The 19,166-nt window shown below is 45.4% G+C and overlaps 1 protein-coding gene across 2 annotated transcripts in view; it reads right to left on the bottom strand.

The window, feature by feature from the left end:
* Positions 1-1,937: 1,937 nt before the first annotated feature.
* ppfibp2b (PPFIA binding protein 2b) overlaps positions 1,938-19,166 on the bottom strand; it is a 186,647-nt gene continuing 169,418 nt past the window's right edge. For both annotated transcript variants that reach the window (XM_056282718.1, XM_056282719.1), the window contains 10 exons: positions 15,880-16,042; positions 13,070-13,196; positions 12,819-12,938; positions 10,315-10,465; positions 7,645-7,756; positions 6,054-6,142; positions 5,733-5,855; positions 5,470-5,595; positions 3,965-4,153; positions 1,938-3,084 (listed from right to left, as the gene is read on the bottom strand). In XM_056282718.1, coding sequence (XP_056138693.1) covers positions 2,851-3,084; positions 3,965-4,153; positions 5,470-5,595; positions 5,733-5,855; positions 6,054-6,142; positions 7,645-7,756; positions 10,315-10,465; positions 12,819-12,938; positions 13,070-13,196; positions 15,880-16,042 — 1,434 coding nt within the window. In that variant the 3' untranslated portion in view covers positions 1,938-2,850. The remainder of the gene's footprint in view (positions 3,085-3,964; positions 4,154-5,469; positions 5,596-5,732; positions 5,856-6,053; positions 6,143-7,644; positions 7,757-10,314; positions 10,466-12,818; positions 12,939-13,069; positions 13,197-15,879; positions 16,043-19,166) is intronic.

Here is a 19,166-nt window from a genome sequence, read left to right as displayed (position 1 = left end):
TTAAAATGGCTATCAGTGATTTTAATTAATTTAAAACACTTTTTATAATATTTGGCCAAACTCTTTCTACATCTCAACAACTGTCAAGTAGATGCACGGAGAATTATATCCGATCTCTGGCCGCCTTAGACGTTGTAAACAGAGACCGACCGTTTTCTCTGCCCCCCCCCCCAACTCTGCATCAGCCAATCAGGAGGGTTCTTTGCAAGCCGGCATCTCCATTGGTCTCAACAGTCAATCAGTGTGTGCGTTCACAAGGGGGTGGATTCTTTGACAGTTTGCTTTTAGGCTACAGCTCAATCGTTCAAACGTAGTTCAAGTATTCAGATTTTCTCAAAAGGACGTTATTTTAGACACAGAAATCCTTATTTGAAAAGGTACTGTTATAAAATAGTAAATACTCACTTTGAAATCATTGTATATATATATTTGAGAACAACGCAGCGAATGACAAGCATGAGTCGCCTCTGCGGCACATGCAGCTCATGGCTCTGCTGCCATGAGCACGAGCAGGTTTTACAGGTTTGGTATCAAAAGCTTGTTGCGACTTCAGCAAACATAAGAGGAACAGAATTGTAAAATAATTAAGTGACAAAAGTAACATGCTTGTTTTTGTGTCATTTTTTTTGTCATTCCCATCAAATTTTACTGTTTTGCGTGTTGGATGAACGCCAGGATTTTCCAACTTTGTCTCCCAAAAAACTTGCAAATAGCTCAACTTCAGAAAACGGCGCGCGCATGTGTGTGTGTGTCTGTAGATGTGTGTGTGTAAGGGTACTTACTGTGAAGTTGTTGATGCCCTCAGCCAGAGGCTCTGTTTCCAGGATGTAAGCCTCTGTGATCACCATCTAACAGCACACACACAGACAGGCACAGTTCTCATCAAGCCACTACATCTGATGATGCGAAAATATGAATGAAACAAACCCAATTACACACGTTGGGAACTGAGGGTTGTTACCACCCAGATAGCAAAATTGCTGTGGCTCGGACCCGTCCCACACTGACACTTTCATCTGGCCCACATACCGCTTGGAATGATGGCACTTGGGTGGTCCGCTCGTTTGCCAGATCTGGGCCAGAACAAAGCTGCATGTACCACATATTTGCCAAAGGTGGCCCACATTTTTGTGATATTTGGGCCATATTCACCATTTACCACATGAGCCACATCCAGATAACATGTTACCGAGAGCACCGCATCTTTGCCAGAAAAGGCCCACATTTGATTTGGCATATTTGGGCCATATTTGTTTTTTTCATGTGGGCTCACATCCATTTTGTCAGGGCCATCAGTGCCGCATCATTGCCTGAAGTGGCCCACATCCGGATGCTATCTGGGCAGCCATTATCGGGGTTATGTGCCTAATGTTAATAAGCAATACATGAAATTTCTGTCATTTGAATATGCAGAAATGCATGCCTCCTCATCACAGGCTTTTAGAGGACATTTCAGAATGTACCTGAGTGAGAAGCCCAGGAAGGTGCACGCTTGCACAGGCATATTCAAACAAGCACACATGGACGACATAATGCTGCTATGACGAGAAGCCGTCTTGGTTTAAATGGATCAGTACACGGAGGCCGGGTCAGCTGCTGTAGTGAGTGGCCATGACCACCACCACGATGGTAAGGATGATGATGAAAGGAGATTAGTGGGTTGATGCAGGTTACAAAGACAATGGACTTGGGTCGGGGTCTGGAATGTAGCACATTGCATTTATTTAAACTAGTCCCTTATTTTTATTGTTCTTTAAAACTAAACGAACTCTTAAGCAGAAATTTCAGGCCAAATGGTTCGCTCAGTCAGATCTAAAATGAATCCTGCATCACGAGACCAGTCATCTGAGAAAAATGGCCAGCTTTCACTTTTACTGTTTGTCTATCTCTAGTTCTTTTTAACTGTAAGACCACAAAACAAAACAAAGAAAACAGCATTGCACACTTTTTTTTTATTAAATGATTTGAATCTGTTTACTTTTACATGGCCACAAAGAGGCTTTCATTAATGAAGCAGTGTTTCTTCACTATAAAAATACAGTCAAATATGAAAATATTACAAAATGATGATCTCAGCTTCAAACATGACATGTAATTTCATTGGCCATGTTATTTCATTGACTTGACATAAATATTAAATAAAATCCCTCTGCAAGATTTTGCAAATATTGCACAAGATCACCTCATCAAATCATCTGACTGAACAGTATCTTCATGAATGGTTAAGTTTAAATGACAGACACAGCGGACTCAAACACATTAATCATGGCGTAATGTTGGTGTGCAAATGGTTACAACAGTGGTTCAGTCCACATAGGTAATACAAGAGTGTGGTACACAAAATGATGTAAATCCAGAGAGAGGCTCTTTTCTGTCATTTTCAGTCAGATCATGGCACAGACCGGAGAGGTAAGGGGCCGTGGGATTGAGGCCGGGTCAGATAAGCACTTAACTAGAAGTCATAAAATGTGTGTGTGTGTGTGTGTGTGTTTTTTTTTTTAATTTAATTTTCCAATACTTGAGGTTTGCTAGTTTAACGATGACACCATAAAATCCTTTGTGACGAGCAGCTATTTCTTCAAAATAGCCCTGAAAGCTTAAGTCTCGCCCCTGATAGATCCCAAATGATAAGGCGCAGGACGAGGTCAGGCGCCGCGTTCAACGGACCATGACAGGGTTAGCAGAGGTATTATGGGCTGCAAGCAAAGAAAGCAGAGTAGTAGTAGTAGTAGTACTAGTAGTACAAGTAGTAGTAGTGGTAACAGCTAACGGGAAGCGTGACAACACAGTTGCCATGGTGTTGTCACAGTGTCATCTTGGCTGTCATCATGGTGTTGCCATGGAGACTGATCAGCTGACGTCAAGCCCCACCTGCTCCCTGGCATAGTCGGCCTCTCTGTCCAGGATGGGGCTCAGACCCCTGAAGCCGGCGTAGGGCCGCGTTTGCAGCCCGTTCAGCACAGACTGGCACGGGGACAACTGCGGTGGGGACAGAGACGACTCCATGGGGCAAATGTAGTCTGTTGAGTCATCTGAGCGCTTCCTCCTGAGGTGGGTTAAGTTAGAAAAGCCCAGCTTCTTCGGCTGCAGTAAAATAAATAAAAGGAAGTAATGGGGTAAGTGTCAGATAACCACAGCAATCTAACTACAGTAATATTTGACAGAGTAATGGCAGCGATGGCTCGAATATAAGTGTCACTCTCTTTTTGGCAGCAGGATCTGTTATTATTTACACTTCCATCAATACCTCCTCATAGTTAACATGCCTAGCTTCTGCAGTATGTTTCCTTTTGTTCTTGCTGACAAATTTTGACATTACACATATGCTACTTCAATGCAAGCCTAAACAGACGTGTAAAACAGGAAACCAGTACCATATATGCTTTTTCGTGATATCTGAGGCCACAAAGACTACCTTCTAATCTGTCCACCAGGGGCTCCCCATTTAAAAACTTGATCGTGAGCGTGTGTATTTACTGCCAATGGACTCGCTGAAGAGAGAGAGCCTCTTAAACTCTTATTATCAAATCAAGAAATAAATATTTAAGGTCATGGACGGCAGTTTTCTTCGAGGGGGTCTTCTGATTTTAAGAGCAGGGCATCTCATCAGGCGAGGCTGTTCCACTGGTTGTTGAGTTAAGCTGCGGGGTGGCGGAGCACCGCTCTCGCTCTCCGCTTTACTCAGGTCTCAACGGCTTAAACTGACATCAGAGCTCAGTGTTTGCCGAGCTGACACGCAGACATTTCGCCACAGATTAAATTAAGGTGCTTTCCCTGGGAGACGCAGGGAGAGAACGAGGTCTGAGTGTACATTTGTCTGTGTGCAAGTGTGTATCTGCATATACGTATGTGTTGTCTCATGTTGATTGGTATGTATCTCGTCACATCTCTGACCATGCTGAGTATTAAAGCCTAACCCACGTGATACTGCAGCGCTGCAACCCCATTACAAAGCTCGACTCACCCGGACTTTAGCTGTGATGCTGAGTGGAGTGTAGCCAGCGGCCTCCGTGTACTCCCGCTTCTCCTGCTTTGCCTGTGCTCCCACCAGGCAGCTGAAGTTGGTGGCCAGGTGGCGTCTTAGCAGGGTCTTCTGAGGGGGGATGTTCAGCAGCATGGCTAGTGTGTCTGAGTTAAACCGAGGCTCCAGAATCTGCGGGAGAAAAAATACATCAACTGTATGTGTGTGTGTGTGTGTGTGTGTGTGTGTGTGTGTGTGTGTGTGTGTGTGTGTGTACACACACAGATAGTGTCTGTGTGTCTCAGCGCCACAGCATTTTTTTAAAAGTGTACCCTGTGTCTTTTCTTTCATTTTATGGGGAAAAAGCCAGGACAAAAGCAATTTTGTCTTCTTGTCTTGTCAACTTCCGCTTCCGGTGTGGGGAGATGGTCACATGAATTCACGTGTGTAGCGGCCTCACCCAGTACCTGTGTGGGAAGATGGCGGTGTGAATCCACATTTGCGGCGGCCTCACCCAGTACCATCCATACAGTGTCTTTGTCCACATCTAAGTTTGTCTTCGTTTGATGGCTGGGAGAGCTTGGTCTGTTGCGCCCTGGGCCCACGGCCCTGCCTGGAGCTGTTCCCAAAGAGGAAACACAGAGGGTGGTCTGACAGGACGCAGGCTAAGCTAACTGCTAGCCCATGCAGACCGGCAGTTCCGATAACACTGAGGGCGGTCTGGCAGCAGTCTCACCTGGCGGTGACTGTGGTGTTTTAGTGTCATCGTGAGGAGTGTGGGGAGGTGTGTCAAGGGTGTCTGGCTGGAAGAGCTCGGTCTGCTTCATCCGGTGGGCCCAGGGACCATAGCCCTGCCTGGAGTTTTGCCAGAGGAGGAAACACTGAGGGCGGTCTGACAAGATGCGGAAGCGGGGCAGGCTAAACTAACCGCTAGCCCATGCAGACCAGCAGTTCTGACAGTCATCCTGGCTGGCATTCATTCCCTTGGACAGTGATTTTTTTTGTTTAGTTTGGATATGTGTGTTCTTGTGGTTCTTGTAGTTTTTGGATGAGTTTTTGTGTTTGTGTTGCACTGTTGTGGGCTGGGGGAAACGATGTTTCATTTCATTTCATGTGCACAAGTGCATGAAATGAAATGACAAATTAAGTGTTCCTGATTACCGAATGCCCCCATTTGCACCCTAATGCTCTCTTTTCGGTTACCTCGCTCTCATCACTCCCCAACATCCCTTTAATGTCCACTGTGGAGTGGTACTACCACATCCACCCAACCATTATCTAAACCGCTTATCCTGCTCTCAGGGTCGTGGGGATGCTGGACCCTATCACAGCAGTCATTGGGCGGCAGGCGGGGAGACATCCTGGACAGGCCGCCAGGCCACCACACAGGGCGGAGGTAAATTTAACTAGTTAAATTTACTTAAATGTTGCAATGTGACACATTTGGTTTACACATTTCTTCATTCTAGTAGAGACTGAGGAACTACTCCACATGCACGTGTACTTACTATCAGCCCCCCGTGCACGCCACTGCCCCTCAGGTTAGGAGCATACTCTGCCAGGTCCACAGACCTCAGCCACTCCATGACGCGATGGTTAGACCACTGAACCACCTCACTGGGAGTACATTGGTTCTGTAAAACACACACACACACACACACACACACATACAGAACAGAGTATTCAAAGCTCAAATTTAAAGATTTTACACATTAGCATCATATACACACACAAGCATGCAGACAGACACACAGACACAGCTACGCCTCACCTCATTGCTTGGCCTGCGTTTCAGGCAGTTGGGGTTGAACTTGTTGACGTGCAGCACGTGGATGGCACACTTCAGACTGAGGTGGTGCAGCTGGCTGGTCACCTTCAGGAACAGCAACTCGTTCTGCAGGTGAGAGGGTGGAGGACAGAGAAAAGTCAGACGGGCCTACAGCATATGAGAACCATGTCATCGCTTTCCATTAGAAAGTCAGTCTTGATGACATCAACAATCAGTCAGTCCTTGTAACGAGAGTGGACACAGTCTGCCCTGTTAGACATGTATGTGGATTAGACTCGTAGTTGCCCCTGCCGGGCCACTCACCACGGTGAGGTACTGCAGCATGTGACCATCCACTCTGGCTTCATTAAACTGGTCTTTATACTGGGGCAGACCGATGTCATCCAGCCATCCTGAGCACATCAAGCACAGCAGTATCAACTTAATGTCACATTAACACTTCAGCTTGTTGTTTTATTTGTCAAATGCACAACAACACAACATGAAATGCATCAGTCCAACCTCAAACAAGCTCAAGAATATGGCATAACAGATTAAGTTGAAACTAAATAAAATGTAACTTTTAGCAAAAAATATATATAATATTATAGAATAAAATGACAGTATTTACAGTCCAGCCTGTGAAATTAAAAGGAACTAAAAACAGACTACAAGCAAGCTGTAACTCACAGTCACACAAAGTTGAATCAGTTCATCTGGATGCAGCGTTTACTGAGAGAAAAGTTCCATCACTCATCTACTGCCCCTTTTCCATTGCATGGTACCAGCTCAACTCAACTCAACTCAACGCAACTCAACTCTACTTGCTTTTTTTTTGGTTTTCCATAGGGCAAAAGTCAGGGATAGTACCCGGTACCAGGTACTTTTTTTGGTACCACCTCTGTCGAGGTTCCAAGTGAGCTGAGCCGATACTAAAAGGTGACATGAAAATACCACTATAAATAAATACATTAAATAAAATAAATAAAATATAAATAAAATCTCAAGAAAAAAAAACCTAGTCAGCATCCCATAAATGACCAGCGGGGCTTCGCCATGAGGGGATACTATCTGCAGTGGAAAACAAAATCCCAAAAAGTAAAGTGAGTAGAGTCGAATAGAGTTGAGTGGAGCCAGTACCATGTAGTATGTAGTGGAAAAGGGGCATAAGTGACCTCTTCAGGCCAACTGACTGCAGGTATCCCCACCCTTATACCCAATACAGTGGCATAATCACCCAAACCAACGATCACTTTCATATACAGATTACCGTGACCATTAACTAGAGTTACAATGGCCATGTGTACTATTCACAGAGGGTTGGGGAACAGTTGCAACCACATCATTGTAAGATGGTGACAGATGTACTCTTAGCCCCCCCTGGTTCAGGTATGTTCCCTCTTCACACAGATGGCGGACAACCACCATGATCATGAGGGAATGACCATACCTGAACCGAGGGTTTCAATCGTTACGCCACTGTCTTGATTATAAGGGTGGGGACACCTGCAGTCAGTTGAGACTGAAGAGGTCACTTAGATGAGTGATGAAACGTTTCTCTCAATAAACGTTGTATCCAGATGAACTGATTCAACTTTCTGTGGTTTTCTTACCTGGATTACTGAGCATGCATCAAGATAAAATTCACAGTGTATACAGGCCCAAGTCAAAGAAGGATAAACTTTAAACTCAAACTGAAGTCACACATTAAATCTAAAAACAACAGTAGGCATGTAAATGTAACAGTATATATAAAGGTATATAATATTATTACTACATACAATGGTATGTAGTAATAATACATATGTTCAATGAGAAATATTAACAGATGTAGTGATTGGAATGTCTGTATGTGTGTGCTGGCTTTCATGTACATTTGTGTATAGATACATGTATGTGCGTTGCAAGGACCTACGTGTCACCCAGATGTGATCCAGCTCAGTGGACTTCTCTGCCTGCTTGGTATTAAATGTCTTGATAGCTAGCTGGAGTTTCTTCCTGTGGAGGGGATTCTTCACACCAATATACTGGAGAGAGAAAACACAGCAACAAATCATTCCGACCACTCTTCTCAAATTATGTTAATCTGATCTTTAATCTCACTCTGAGTGTAGGACATTTTCATGAGAATTGCAAAAATAGACTGATGGTGAATCCGACCCTCATAGTTTGAGGGATATGCATTACCAGTCCCATAGGAAAGTTACTTTGCTCAGCTCCTGGATTATCACATTTTTACTCAACCTTAATATCCTAAACATCAGAGTCAGATTGGATTCCTGCCCAACTATCAAACATCAGACCACATTTTCACCTGTTCCTCTCTAACAGTCATGTGCGCCAAAAGACAGGTGGAACTTACTCACACTTTATTAATGGACCTTTGACTCTGTTTGGCACACAGGAATTTTCTATGAACTCTTGGGGAGTGGTATGGGGAAGAGTATGTGACTCCCCGTTCAAACCAGTGTTCCTCCCTATCAAGGATGTGCACATCCTCATCCTTGAAAGAGTGGCCACTGGCCTGTAGACGGTGTGGACTGTGGAGTCCTGGCCTGCCATGTTAGCACTCCTGTGTGGTGCCATCCTCTGGGCCAGCGTCTGTTTGGTTTCCCCGATGTACAAGTCATGGCAATCCTCCTGGCACTTAAGAGTGTACACTATATTACTCCGTTTGTGCCGGGGGACCCGATCCTTGGGGTGGACCAACTTCTGGCACAGCGTGTTTTGGGGTTTGAAAGCAACTGTTCCGACACTCCCGCCACAAACAGAATCACCATTGGTTTACTCTTAGACAGCTGTTGTCCTCTCTTTGATTGGCTGGTGCACTGTTTGGGTGTCTCCCTGACTTTGACAAACGCCCAGTTAGGATAACAAATTGGGCATTCATCAGATGAACTGATTCAACTTTCTGGGATTTCTACATCTGGATTACAAAGCATGCATCAAGACAGCTAGGCTAACAAGTAAAACATATTAACAATCGGCTTCTGAGGGGTATTTCCATTCTTTTGAGAGGAGCTGCTAATAATCCCATTAGACATCCAGTGATTGAGCTAAACTAGCTTAAACTCGCTGTTCAACGTACCTTCAAACTGCATGCACAGACATATAGAAGGTAGTTTGTTTGACTCTATGTAAGAAAAATACACAGGACAAAGCCTGAAATCCAAACTATCCCTTTAAATTCAAACCTGGACATACAGAAATTCAGCACCATTTGATAATTCCACAGGGAATTTGAACACGGCTGTGAACAAAATGAAAGAAAAAGAAGTTGGACTTCCTACTCCATCTCATCATCAGTCACTTCTCCAGGGTTGGGTCGCGGTGGCAGCAAGCTAAGTAGGGCACTCCAGACGTCCTTCTCCCCAGCAACGCCCTCCAGCTTCTCCTGGGGGATCCCAAGACGTTTCCAGGCCAGAGTGGACATGTAGTTCCACCAGCGAGTTCTGGGTCTACCCCGGGGTCTCCTCCCAGTTGGACGTGCCCAGAAAACCTCCAAAGGAAGGCACCCAGGAGGCATCCTAATCAGACGCCCGAACCACCTCAACTGGCTCCTTTCGACATGAAGGAGCAGCGGCTCTACTCCAAGCTGCCTCCAGATGTCCGAGCTCCTCACCCTATCTCTAAGGCTGAGCCCAGATACCCTACAGAGGAAACTCATTTCAGCTACTTGTACCTGTGAGCTCACCCTTTCGGTCACCACCCAAAGCTCATGACCATAGGTGAGTGTTGGAACGAAGATTGACTAGTAATTTGAGAGCTTTGCCTTCTGGCTCAGCTCCCTCTTCACCACAATGGTCTGGTACAACTTCTACTTAACGCACTAAGTAGGACTTGGCTTAAAATCCTAAATTGCACAACTGATCCAATAACACTACAGGGCACAGAAGAGTAGGTTCCACTAACTGACCAAAACTTCCCATATTGCCAAAAGTACCTCATAAGAACCATGCATGAAGAGAAGTGCAAAAACATCTCCAGAGTTCATGAAAACCCAGGCAGCAATGCACGCAGGGCAGAACTGGGCCAATATCCACTTGTGTTAAAAAATGCCATCAAACTCTACCACCATTTGAAATCCAGTAACCTCCATCCGTACCACTCTACAGCCTTGTAGTGCCAAGAGTTGAACAAACACAATCTATCACACAGATCTGCTGATTATGAATTATTTTGCTCTGCTGTTTTGGAGAATGCTGGCTGTAAGCCCCTGTAATATGCTAGCAAACAAGGAATCCAGCGATAAGCTGTGAACCTTTGCAGCTACAGTACACACTCATGAGACAAAGACAGAGATAACGAGAGACAGAGCATGCTCGCACAACAATGACTCATCTAGTGAACATGAGAAGGAAGGAATGGGGGTAGGCAAGCGATGGGTGTAAGGTAGACAGCATGAGAGCTGAAACAAGGTGACAAGGCGAAACTACACAGCAGGCTGAAAAGGCAAGACAGGCGTTCCTAAATGTTGATTGGACAGGCAGACAAGAACAGTGATTAGACAGGTAGAACTAACAAATTATTTGATGGACTGAATGGAAGATTATTCTGTCAGCTGTACAAACATGTGTGTGTGTACCTTCTCAATCTCTTGCGGGGTGGCTGACAGTAATATGTGACCGCTGGTGACCCAGTGGCGAGCTTGGAGTCCATACTGGCCAAGTCCTATCTCCTCTAGCCAGTCACACACCTGCTCTGCTGTCCACTTAGAGAAGGGTGTCTTCAAGTTGCTGTAGAAGTAAGCAAAGTTAGAATAAATAGGGGAGAGAGAAATATACGTTTTCTCTCTGTTTTTAAATAAGTATTCTGCCTCTGTGACCTTGGGTTCACCTCACACCCAACTACAGAACATCTGAGTATGATTACATGTATCTCTGAAGAGTGGGAAGATACAGTGTATACATGTTCATCCATCGCTTATCCTGCCCTCAGAGTCATGGGATGCTGGAGCCTATCCCAGCAGTCATTGGGCAGCAGGCGAGGAGACACCTTGGACAGGCCGCCAGGCCATTACAGGGCCGACACACACGCAACACACGCGCCACACGCGCCACACACACACACACACACACACACACACACACACACACACACACTCACTCACTCACTCTCTTTTTCTCTCTCCCTCTCTCTCTCTCACACACACACACACACACACACACACACTAGGGACAATGTAGTATGGCCGATTCACCTGACTTACAAGTCATTGGACTGTGGGAGGAAACCCACGCAGAAACGGGGAGAACATGCAAACTCCACACAGAGGACGACCCCCGAGGTTGGACAATCCCGGGGCTAGAACCCAGGACCTTCTTGCCTGGAGGCGACCGTGCTAACCACTGTGGCACCATGCCGCCCGTGTCTCTCTATTTGTCTGTCTATCTACAGTGCATCTGGAAAGTATTCACACCCCTTCACTTTCCCCACATTTTGTTATGTTACAGCCTTATTCCAAAATGGATTAAATTCCTTTTTTTCTCATCAATCTACACACAATACCCCATAATGACAAAGTGAAAAAAGTTTTTTAGAAATTTTTGCAAATTTATTAAAAATAAAAAACGGAAATATTGCATGTACATACGTAAGTATTCACAACCTTTGCTATGACACTCAGAATTGAGCTCAGGTTCATCCTGTTTCCACTGATCATCCTTGAGATGTTTCTACATCTTGATTGAAGTCCACCCGTAGTAAATTCAATGGATTGGACATGATTTGGAAAGGCACACACCTGTCTATATAAGGTCCCACTATTGACAGTGCATGTCAGAGCAGAAACCAAGCCATGAAGTCAAAGGAAATGTCTGTGGACCTCCGAGACAGGATTGTATCGAGGCACAGATCTGGGGAAGGGTACAAAAAAATTTCTACAGCTTTGAAGGTCCTGAAGAGCCCAGTGGTCTCCATCATTTGTAAATGGAAGAAGTTTGGATCCACCAGGACTCTTCCTAGAGCTGGCCGCCCAGCCAAACTAAGCAATCGGGGGAGAAGGGCTTTGGTCAGGGAGGTGACCAAGAACCCAATGGTCACTCTGACAGAGCTCCAGCGTTCCTCTGTGGAGATGGGAGAACCTTTCAGAAGGACAACCACCTCTGCAGCACTCCACCAATCAGGTCTTTATGGTAGAGTGGCCAGATGGAAGCCGCTGCTCGGTAAAAGGCACATGACAGCCCACTTGGAGTTTGCCAGAAAGCACCTAAAGGACTCTCAGACCATGAGAAACAAGATTCTCTGGTCTGATGAAACCAAGACTGAACTCTTTCACCTGAATGCCAAACGTCACGTCTGGAAGAAACCAGGCACCTCTCATCACCTTGCTAATACCATCCCTACAGTGAAGCATGGTGGTGGCAGCATCATGCTGTGGGGATGTTTTTCAGTGGCTGGAACTGGGAGACAAGTCAGGATCAAGGGAAAGATGAATGGAGCAAAGTACAGAGAGATCCTTGATGAAAACCTGCTCCAGAGCGCTCAGGACCTCAGACTGAGGCGAAGGTTTACCTTTCAACACGACAACGACCCTAAGCACACAGCCAAGACAATGAAGGAGTGGCTTCGGGACAAGTCTGTGAACGTCCTTGAGTGGCCCAGCCAGAGCCCAGACTTGAACCCTATTGAACATCTCTGGAAAGACCTGAAAATAGCTGTGCAGCGATGCTCCCCATTTAACCTTACAGAGCTCGAGAGGATCTTCAGAGAAGAATGGGAGAAATACCCCAAATATAGCTGTGCCAAGCTTGTAGCTTCATACCCAAGAAAACTTGAGGCTGTAATCGCTGCCAAGGGTGCCTCAACCAAGTACTGAGTAAAAGGTGTGAATACTTATGTACATGCAATATTTCAGTTTTTTATTTTTAATACATTTGCAAAAACTTCTACAAAACCTTTTCGCTTTGTCATTATGGGGTATTGTGTGTAGATTGATGAGAAAAAAAAGGAATTTAATCCATTTTGGAATAAGGCTGTAACATATCAAAATGTGGGGAAAGTGAAGGGGTGTGAATACTTTCCGGATGCACTGTATGTGAAATTCAGATAGACGCACACCTGTGCATGAATATGTGCGTGTTTATCTACCGTATGTTCCCAGTGCAGGACAGACGTGGTCCTGCAGTGGCTCTGAAGCCTCCCCTTCTGAACTCTCCCAGGTCTGGATCGTCACATTGGACCGGACTGCCTGACTGACTACGACGGATCCTGCGGAAAAGAGGTACCTTAGTGGTGTGTGTGAATGTGTGTGTGTGTGTGTGTGTGTGTGTGTGTGTGTGTGTGTGTGTGTGTGTGTGTGTGTGTGTGTGTGTGTGTGTGTGTGTGCTGACTGTACTTACTTCCCCCATAGTTTTTTAATGCCCCTGTGACTCTTCCTGTTTTCAGGTGAGACGGGGGACTGCTGTCCAGAGTCTACTGCAGAGGACAGGTCAGACATTACCGACGCCTCCAGCTTCTCTGGACGCCCTATAAAGGCAAAATTAGGAGCACCACAAAGTAAATCAGACGACTATCTGGTTCAGTATGAACAGAGTACACCTTGGAGAGCCAGAATAAAACTTTTTTTCACCTTGACATCAACCTTAAACATCTGCACAAGGGTGCGTTCAAGGACAAAGACAGCCGTTTCACTGCACTCCGAGAACAGGACCCATTCATAATTCATATGTATGATTTATCTTTCCCTTCTTGTTATAGACCATTCTAACATTACTACCCATCCATCCATTATCCAACCGCTTATCCTACTCTAAGGGTTGCGAGGATGCTGGAGCCTATCCCAGCAGTCACTGGGCGGCAGGTGGGGAGACACCCTGGACAGGCCGCCAGGCCATCACAGGGCACACACACACACACACACACACACACACACACACCTAGGGACAATTTAGTATGGCTGTATCACCTGACCTACATGTCTTTGGACTGGGGGAGGAAACTGGAGCACCCGGAGGAAACCCACTAAGACACAGGGAGAACATGCAAACTCCACACAGAGGACGACCTGGGACGATCCCCATGGTTGGACTACCCCGGGGCTCGAACCCAGGACCTTCTTTCTGTGAGGCGACCGCACTAACCACTGCACCACCGTGCCGCCATTACCATTCTAACATTACTAGCAGAGACAAAAAGAGAAACTGCAGATTTACTGTGATAAATATTCAAGAACATTTACCATTCATTATTGCAGTACCTTCACTGAAGAAGTGAGAACGGCTAAGATATACAACAACTTCCTGCCGAACACCACCGGGTCATGAATACCATCATGCTTTGCTCTGCTGTCACAACATTCCCCACAGACACTTTTGCCACGTGATACAATGTTGGCTTAACTTGATGGAGTACAAGTGCAATCTACAGTTAAGAGGACACACAGGTGTGCAGCTGGGCATGACAGTAGAACATCAGGGTTGTGTTGCAGTACCCACCAGCATGATAGAGGTCATGCCTTCCAGGAGATCCTGAGGCACAGAGGGTTAGCACAGTATTGAGAAAGCAGGAAGCAGAAGCATCGATTAGTTACAAATCCAACTCAAACAACACGTGTTTATACAACTTCCACTAGCCATGCATAGCAGCAGCACAGGAGTCTGCAAAGTTGAGGAAGACTGACAGGCATTCTCCAATAACACCACACCAACCACACCAAGTCTGCACACTACTCTGCTTTTACTTAGATCAACTTACTCTAGAGACAAAAGTGACATTTTAAAGTACAGCTTGTGCTTCACTGGAACTTCAGTTAGAAGTTCATTAGTGAAGTGGGCATTTCGAAGGTCGCTTCTGATGCTGAAATTAATCCACTGCCGCGGCAGAGTCAGAATCTATCGAAGCTTATTCTATCTGTTCATGTCTTTATAATCTCGAATGACATCTTTGAAAAGAAAAGACACTTTTTTGCTCTCTTGGCAAAAGGCAGCTGCTTTTTTATATGTTAGAAAAAATTATTTTTTGTTACTACTGCATGACGAGGGTAGGTAGACTGAGCAGCACATCCTCGTCCAGACTCACTGACAGTGTAATGTGAGAGGGGAGGAGGCAGGGAGGCACGATGTCAGGTTGCATCCTTCTTTGTTTGCTGTGCATGTCTAAGATAGCTGAACCATGCATATGCCTGAGGAGGAACTGTTTGCCTTTCACACTTTGAGTACTCTCCTGCTTTAAGCATTATGTACAGTACGTGTGTGTTTGTGTGTGTGTGCGCATGCACACGTGTACAAGTCTGTGTCAGCCTGCATGTGTATTAACCTGCAGGTGTACGCCACTATGTGTGTGGGTTGTGTTTGTGTCTACAGAACATGCTGATTTGAGAGAGGCAAGCCTTATCTCAGGCAGCTCTCCAAGTTATTCAAGGAGTCCTTATAATCCAGGCTGGCGAGCTGTTTGAGCCTTCGTAAAAGCAGTTGTTCAGCTCGGGCCTTATCATCAACTCTTCCCCTATTAGCTCACCAGTCCAAACAGACCTTCACTCCATCCAATGGGAAGGATAAGTTCTTACCAAAGAGGTTCTGATGGACACAAACTTGTTCTGTTCAGGAGATAACTGATTCAGGAGATAACTGATACTATCTTCACATGCTAAAGGTGGCTTGTCTGTGCAGAGGAATGAGTACAGGGCACGGAATCCAATTCCCCTGAATGTATGTGTGTTTTTTTCCCCTTCAGAATCTAATGTTTGCATTGTCTGCGTGGAAATACAGTACCTAACACTGGAGCACTGGCACTCCTGCAGCGAACTTCAGCAAAAACAGAGAGAAAGAGAAGCAAAGCAGAGAAGAGAGACAGGAAGAGGGCGCATAAAGTGAAGCATTTAGAGTAAGGTTAGTATAGAGTGAGTCAACATCAACATCTCATCGTGTTCTGTTTTAGTCCATGTTGAAGACAACATTAAAGCTGTCGCCCGACAAAAATGAGCACGCAAGCAGCAGAGTCAGTTCACTGTCAGCTCATTTACTTCAGCATAAAGCGAATAAGCTAACCCGTAGCCTGGTCAATAGCATTAGTTAGCAGGCTAACAACATTTCCTTATATTTATTCTTATTACTTTTCTCAATAGGTATTGTTAGGGAAAATGCTGTTGCGACTATGACTAACTGACTCAGTGTTAAAATATTTCCCTTTAGTTGGCGCTATAGAAACTCACTCAGACTGTCGTCCTTGTCATGGCTGTGGACAGGAGAGAGTTGCACAGGAGAGGAATACTCCTCATTTCTCTCTTCATCTCCACTGGGCTCTGCTCGCAGCTCTCCTCCTTTAATCAGCTTCCCCGGCAGAGTCTGGTACTTGTTCACTTCCATGTGACGATGCTGCAGGAGCAAAACCCTTAGTTTTTAGCCTTAAAACAAAATGGCATGAAGTTTCAGTAACACAAAGGAGGGTTTATTCTTAGTTATTTTCATTTTTTTCCCCTCCAATATAATTCTGAGGACATCAAAACGATTTAATACTTTCTGAAACCGAAGTATTTTTAACCACTGAATATGTACAGTGCTCTTCACAAAAAACCCTGTACCTAACAAAATACTTTTGAATCCAACATTACTCTCTTCAATATTAAAATAAATAAGTCTCGCATATAAAACAAAGGTTGTTTTTTTTAAAGCCACCGTTTTTGTGATTTTTTCCCCCAGTATACAATGCTTAATATGTATTTTAATACAGCCTGCTCTTGTTCAAATATCCTTCAGGAGTCTTGTCTGGGTCATGAGGTGGGCCATCATTTCTTTCAATCCTTTGCTCTGTTGCATAACTAAGTCTAAGAATAGGCTGATGTCATGTCCTTTGAAGGGTGAATCTCTGATGTTCTCAGTATTTGTCCTGGCATGGGAGTCACCCGGGCTCTGAAAGGACTAACAGGCAAAAGGCCAGTGCAGAGGAATGGCTGGGAGGCAGCTGTGATGCCTAGTACTACTGACAACCATCTCAGGTCAGGCACGGCTGTCTGCAAGTGTGTTTATGTGCATGCTTGTGTGTGTGTGTATGCACTCATGCATTTGTATGCGAGTATGTGTTGGAGTGTGTACATAAAGATATATGTGAGTGTAAATATAGGCCCATGTGTGTACGTAGTATGTCTAGGCAAGGGGTGTGATTGTGTGAGTGTACCATATGGGTGTCATGTCACTCAGTGGTGTATGAAGTTGTGCGCGTATTCATATGTAATTGTGCAGATTTGTGTGTATGAATTAATTCATGCATAATACATGTAGGCTACATGGGGATAATAGGTACATACTATACACATTCAGGTAAGGCATTTCAGACAGTGGAATTTCTTTGTAATGTGACGACTGAAAATATGTCAGTGTGGCCAAGAGTTTGGATCCACTTCCAAGTTCTGTTTGTTATAAGTTGACTTGGTTAGCATGGGCTAAAAGATAGCAAAATTTCATTGCTAAAGGCTGGAATTATGGCTAGGATTACGTTAGATGTGATGGGCACTCCAGATAGCCTTAGCCCCGGGCCAGACAGCACTAGCTCAGCCTCATCGGCAGATGCGGCAGAGTTTGTCTCTGTTCACCAGCGTGGGAAGGCTCGCAAGAGCAAACCACCGGTCATGTGGCCTGGTCTGCAGTCACCTCTCTGCAAACTGGTTCTTGCCTCTCACCAGCCCTGTTGATAGTCCTACTGGCCAGAGTGCTTCTCCCGCTCCTGTCGACTGAGTAAAGCAACGCACACTAGTGATAGGAGACTCCATTACCTGCAATATCAGATTAGCTTCACCAGCCTTGGTCACTGTTTACCCGGGGCCAGAGTCTCCAACATAGAGGATAACCTTAGGGTGCTGGCATCACGGAGGGAGAGAACCCAGGCACACAACACCACTCCTTTCAGCAACATTGTTATTCATGTCGGCACCAATAATGCTAGGACAGGGGTGGCTAAACATGTGCCATGGAGAGCCATGAGTATGCAGGTTTTCATTCCAGCAGGACTCCACACCAGGTGATTTCACTGATTAGCAACCCTTTAACCAAAGAGGAAAAATGTATCAGGGAAATCACCTGGTGTGGAGTCCGGCTGGAATGAAAACCTGCATACACATGGCTCTCCATGGCACATAGTTAGCCACTGCTGCGCTAGGATGAAGCAATCAGAGATCACAAAAGCCAGTCTAGTCAGGACGCTTGAGTTGGCCAGAAAGATGTGTCAGGCTCACCTCAATGAACCACTGGCTGGCTCATTACTGTAATGAGCAGGTATTCGGTTTTGTTGATAACTGGCCTTCTTTCTGGAGCTGCCCTTACCTGCTGAAAGCGGACAGCATTCACCCTATTGGGAACGGCGCCACTCTTTTGTCTACATTACATTACAGTCATTTAGCTGACGCTTTTATCCAAAGCGACTTACAATAAGTGCATTTAATGTAGGAAATCAGGAGAACTACTAGTCATCAGAGGTCATAAGTGCATCTTCTCTAAACAAGCATCTAAAAGCAAAACCAGTGTTAAAGTAAAAGCGCGAGAAAGAGATTGTTTTTTTAAATGAGTGAATACAATACGTGCTATGAGCAAGTAACAGGGTAGTAGTTCTTGAAGAGGTGAGTTTTCAACCTGCGCCGAAAGATGGACAGCGACTCTGCTGTCCTGACATCAGTGGGGAGTTCATTCCACCACTGTGGGGCCAGGATAGAAAAGAGCCGTGACTGGGTCGATCAGCAGCAGGGGCCTCTGAGCGACGGGGCAACCAGGCGTCCCAAGGGGTGTAGGGCTTGACCATGGCCTGGAGATAGGAAGGAGCTGTTCCTTTCACTGCCCTGTAGGCTAGCACCAGAGTCTTAAACTGGATGCGAGCAGCTACTGGGAGCCAGTGTAGGGACATGAAAAGGGGAGCTGTGTGGGGGAACTTAGGGAGCAGCAGCTTTCTGAACAAGCTTCAGAGGTCTGATGGCTGACGCTGGGGCGCCAGCAAGGAGGGAGTTGCTGCAGTCCAGCTGGGAGATGACCAGAACTATCTATATTGTCTAGCAATATAGATAGCTGTCTACGTTTAGTTTGACACAAGGGACCTATCATTAGGCAGGTTGCTGGTGATTAGAGAGCCTGCTAAGTTTAAACCTAGTGTGGATGTGGAGTCAACTAGTTTGGTTACTGACAGCTTGGTCTATAACATTGAAACCATCTCCCTACCTGCTGTATTGCTCCCAAGCTCTCCTCTCCTAAATGTGTGAATCACAATAATCTAATAATCATTCCTACCACTGGTGGTGGTGAAATATGCAATGAAGCACCTAATAATCTACAGAACCAAACATCTTATGTTATCAAAAGTGTGACCACACATTGTGCAAAGCGAAGGTCTTCAAAATTGTCAACTAATAATACCCTGATTTTCAGGGTTCACCAGTCAATTTTATTGTTTCTGTCAGTACCATGTGAGGGCACAGCACCAATGGCAGCTGACGTTAATTTGGGCCTCGACCGATCTGTT

This window comes from Lampris incognitus, chromosome 6 (assembly GCF_029633865.1).
Source record: "Lampris incognitus isolate fLamInc1 chromosome 6, fLamInc1.hap2, whole genome shotgun sequence".
Lineage (NCBI taxonomy): Eukaryota > Metazoa > Chordata > Actinopteri > Lampriformes > Lampridae > Lampris > Lampris incognitus.
Note: the sequence above shows the minus strand (reverse complement) of the source record. Positions and strands in the feature narration are given on the sequence as shown.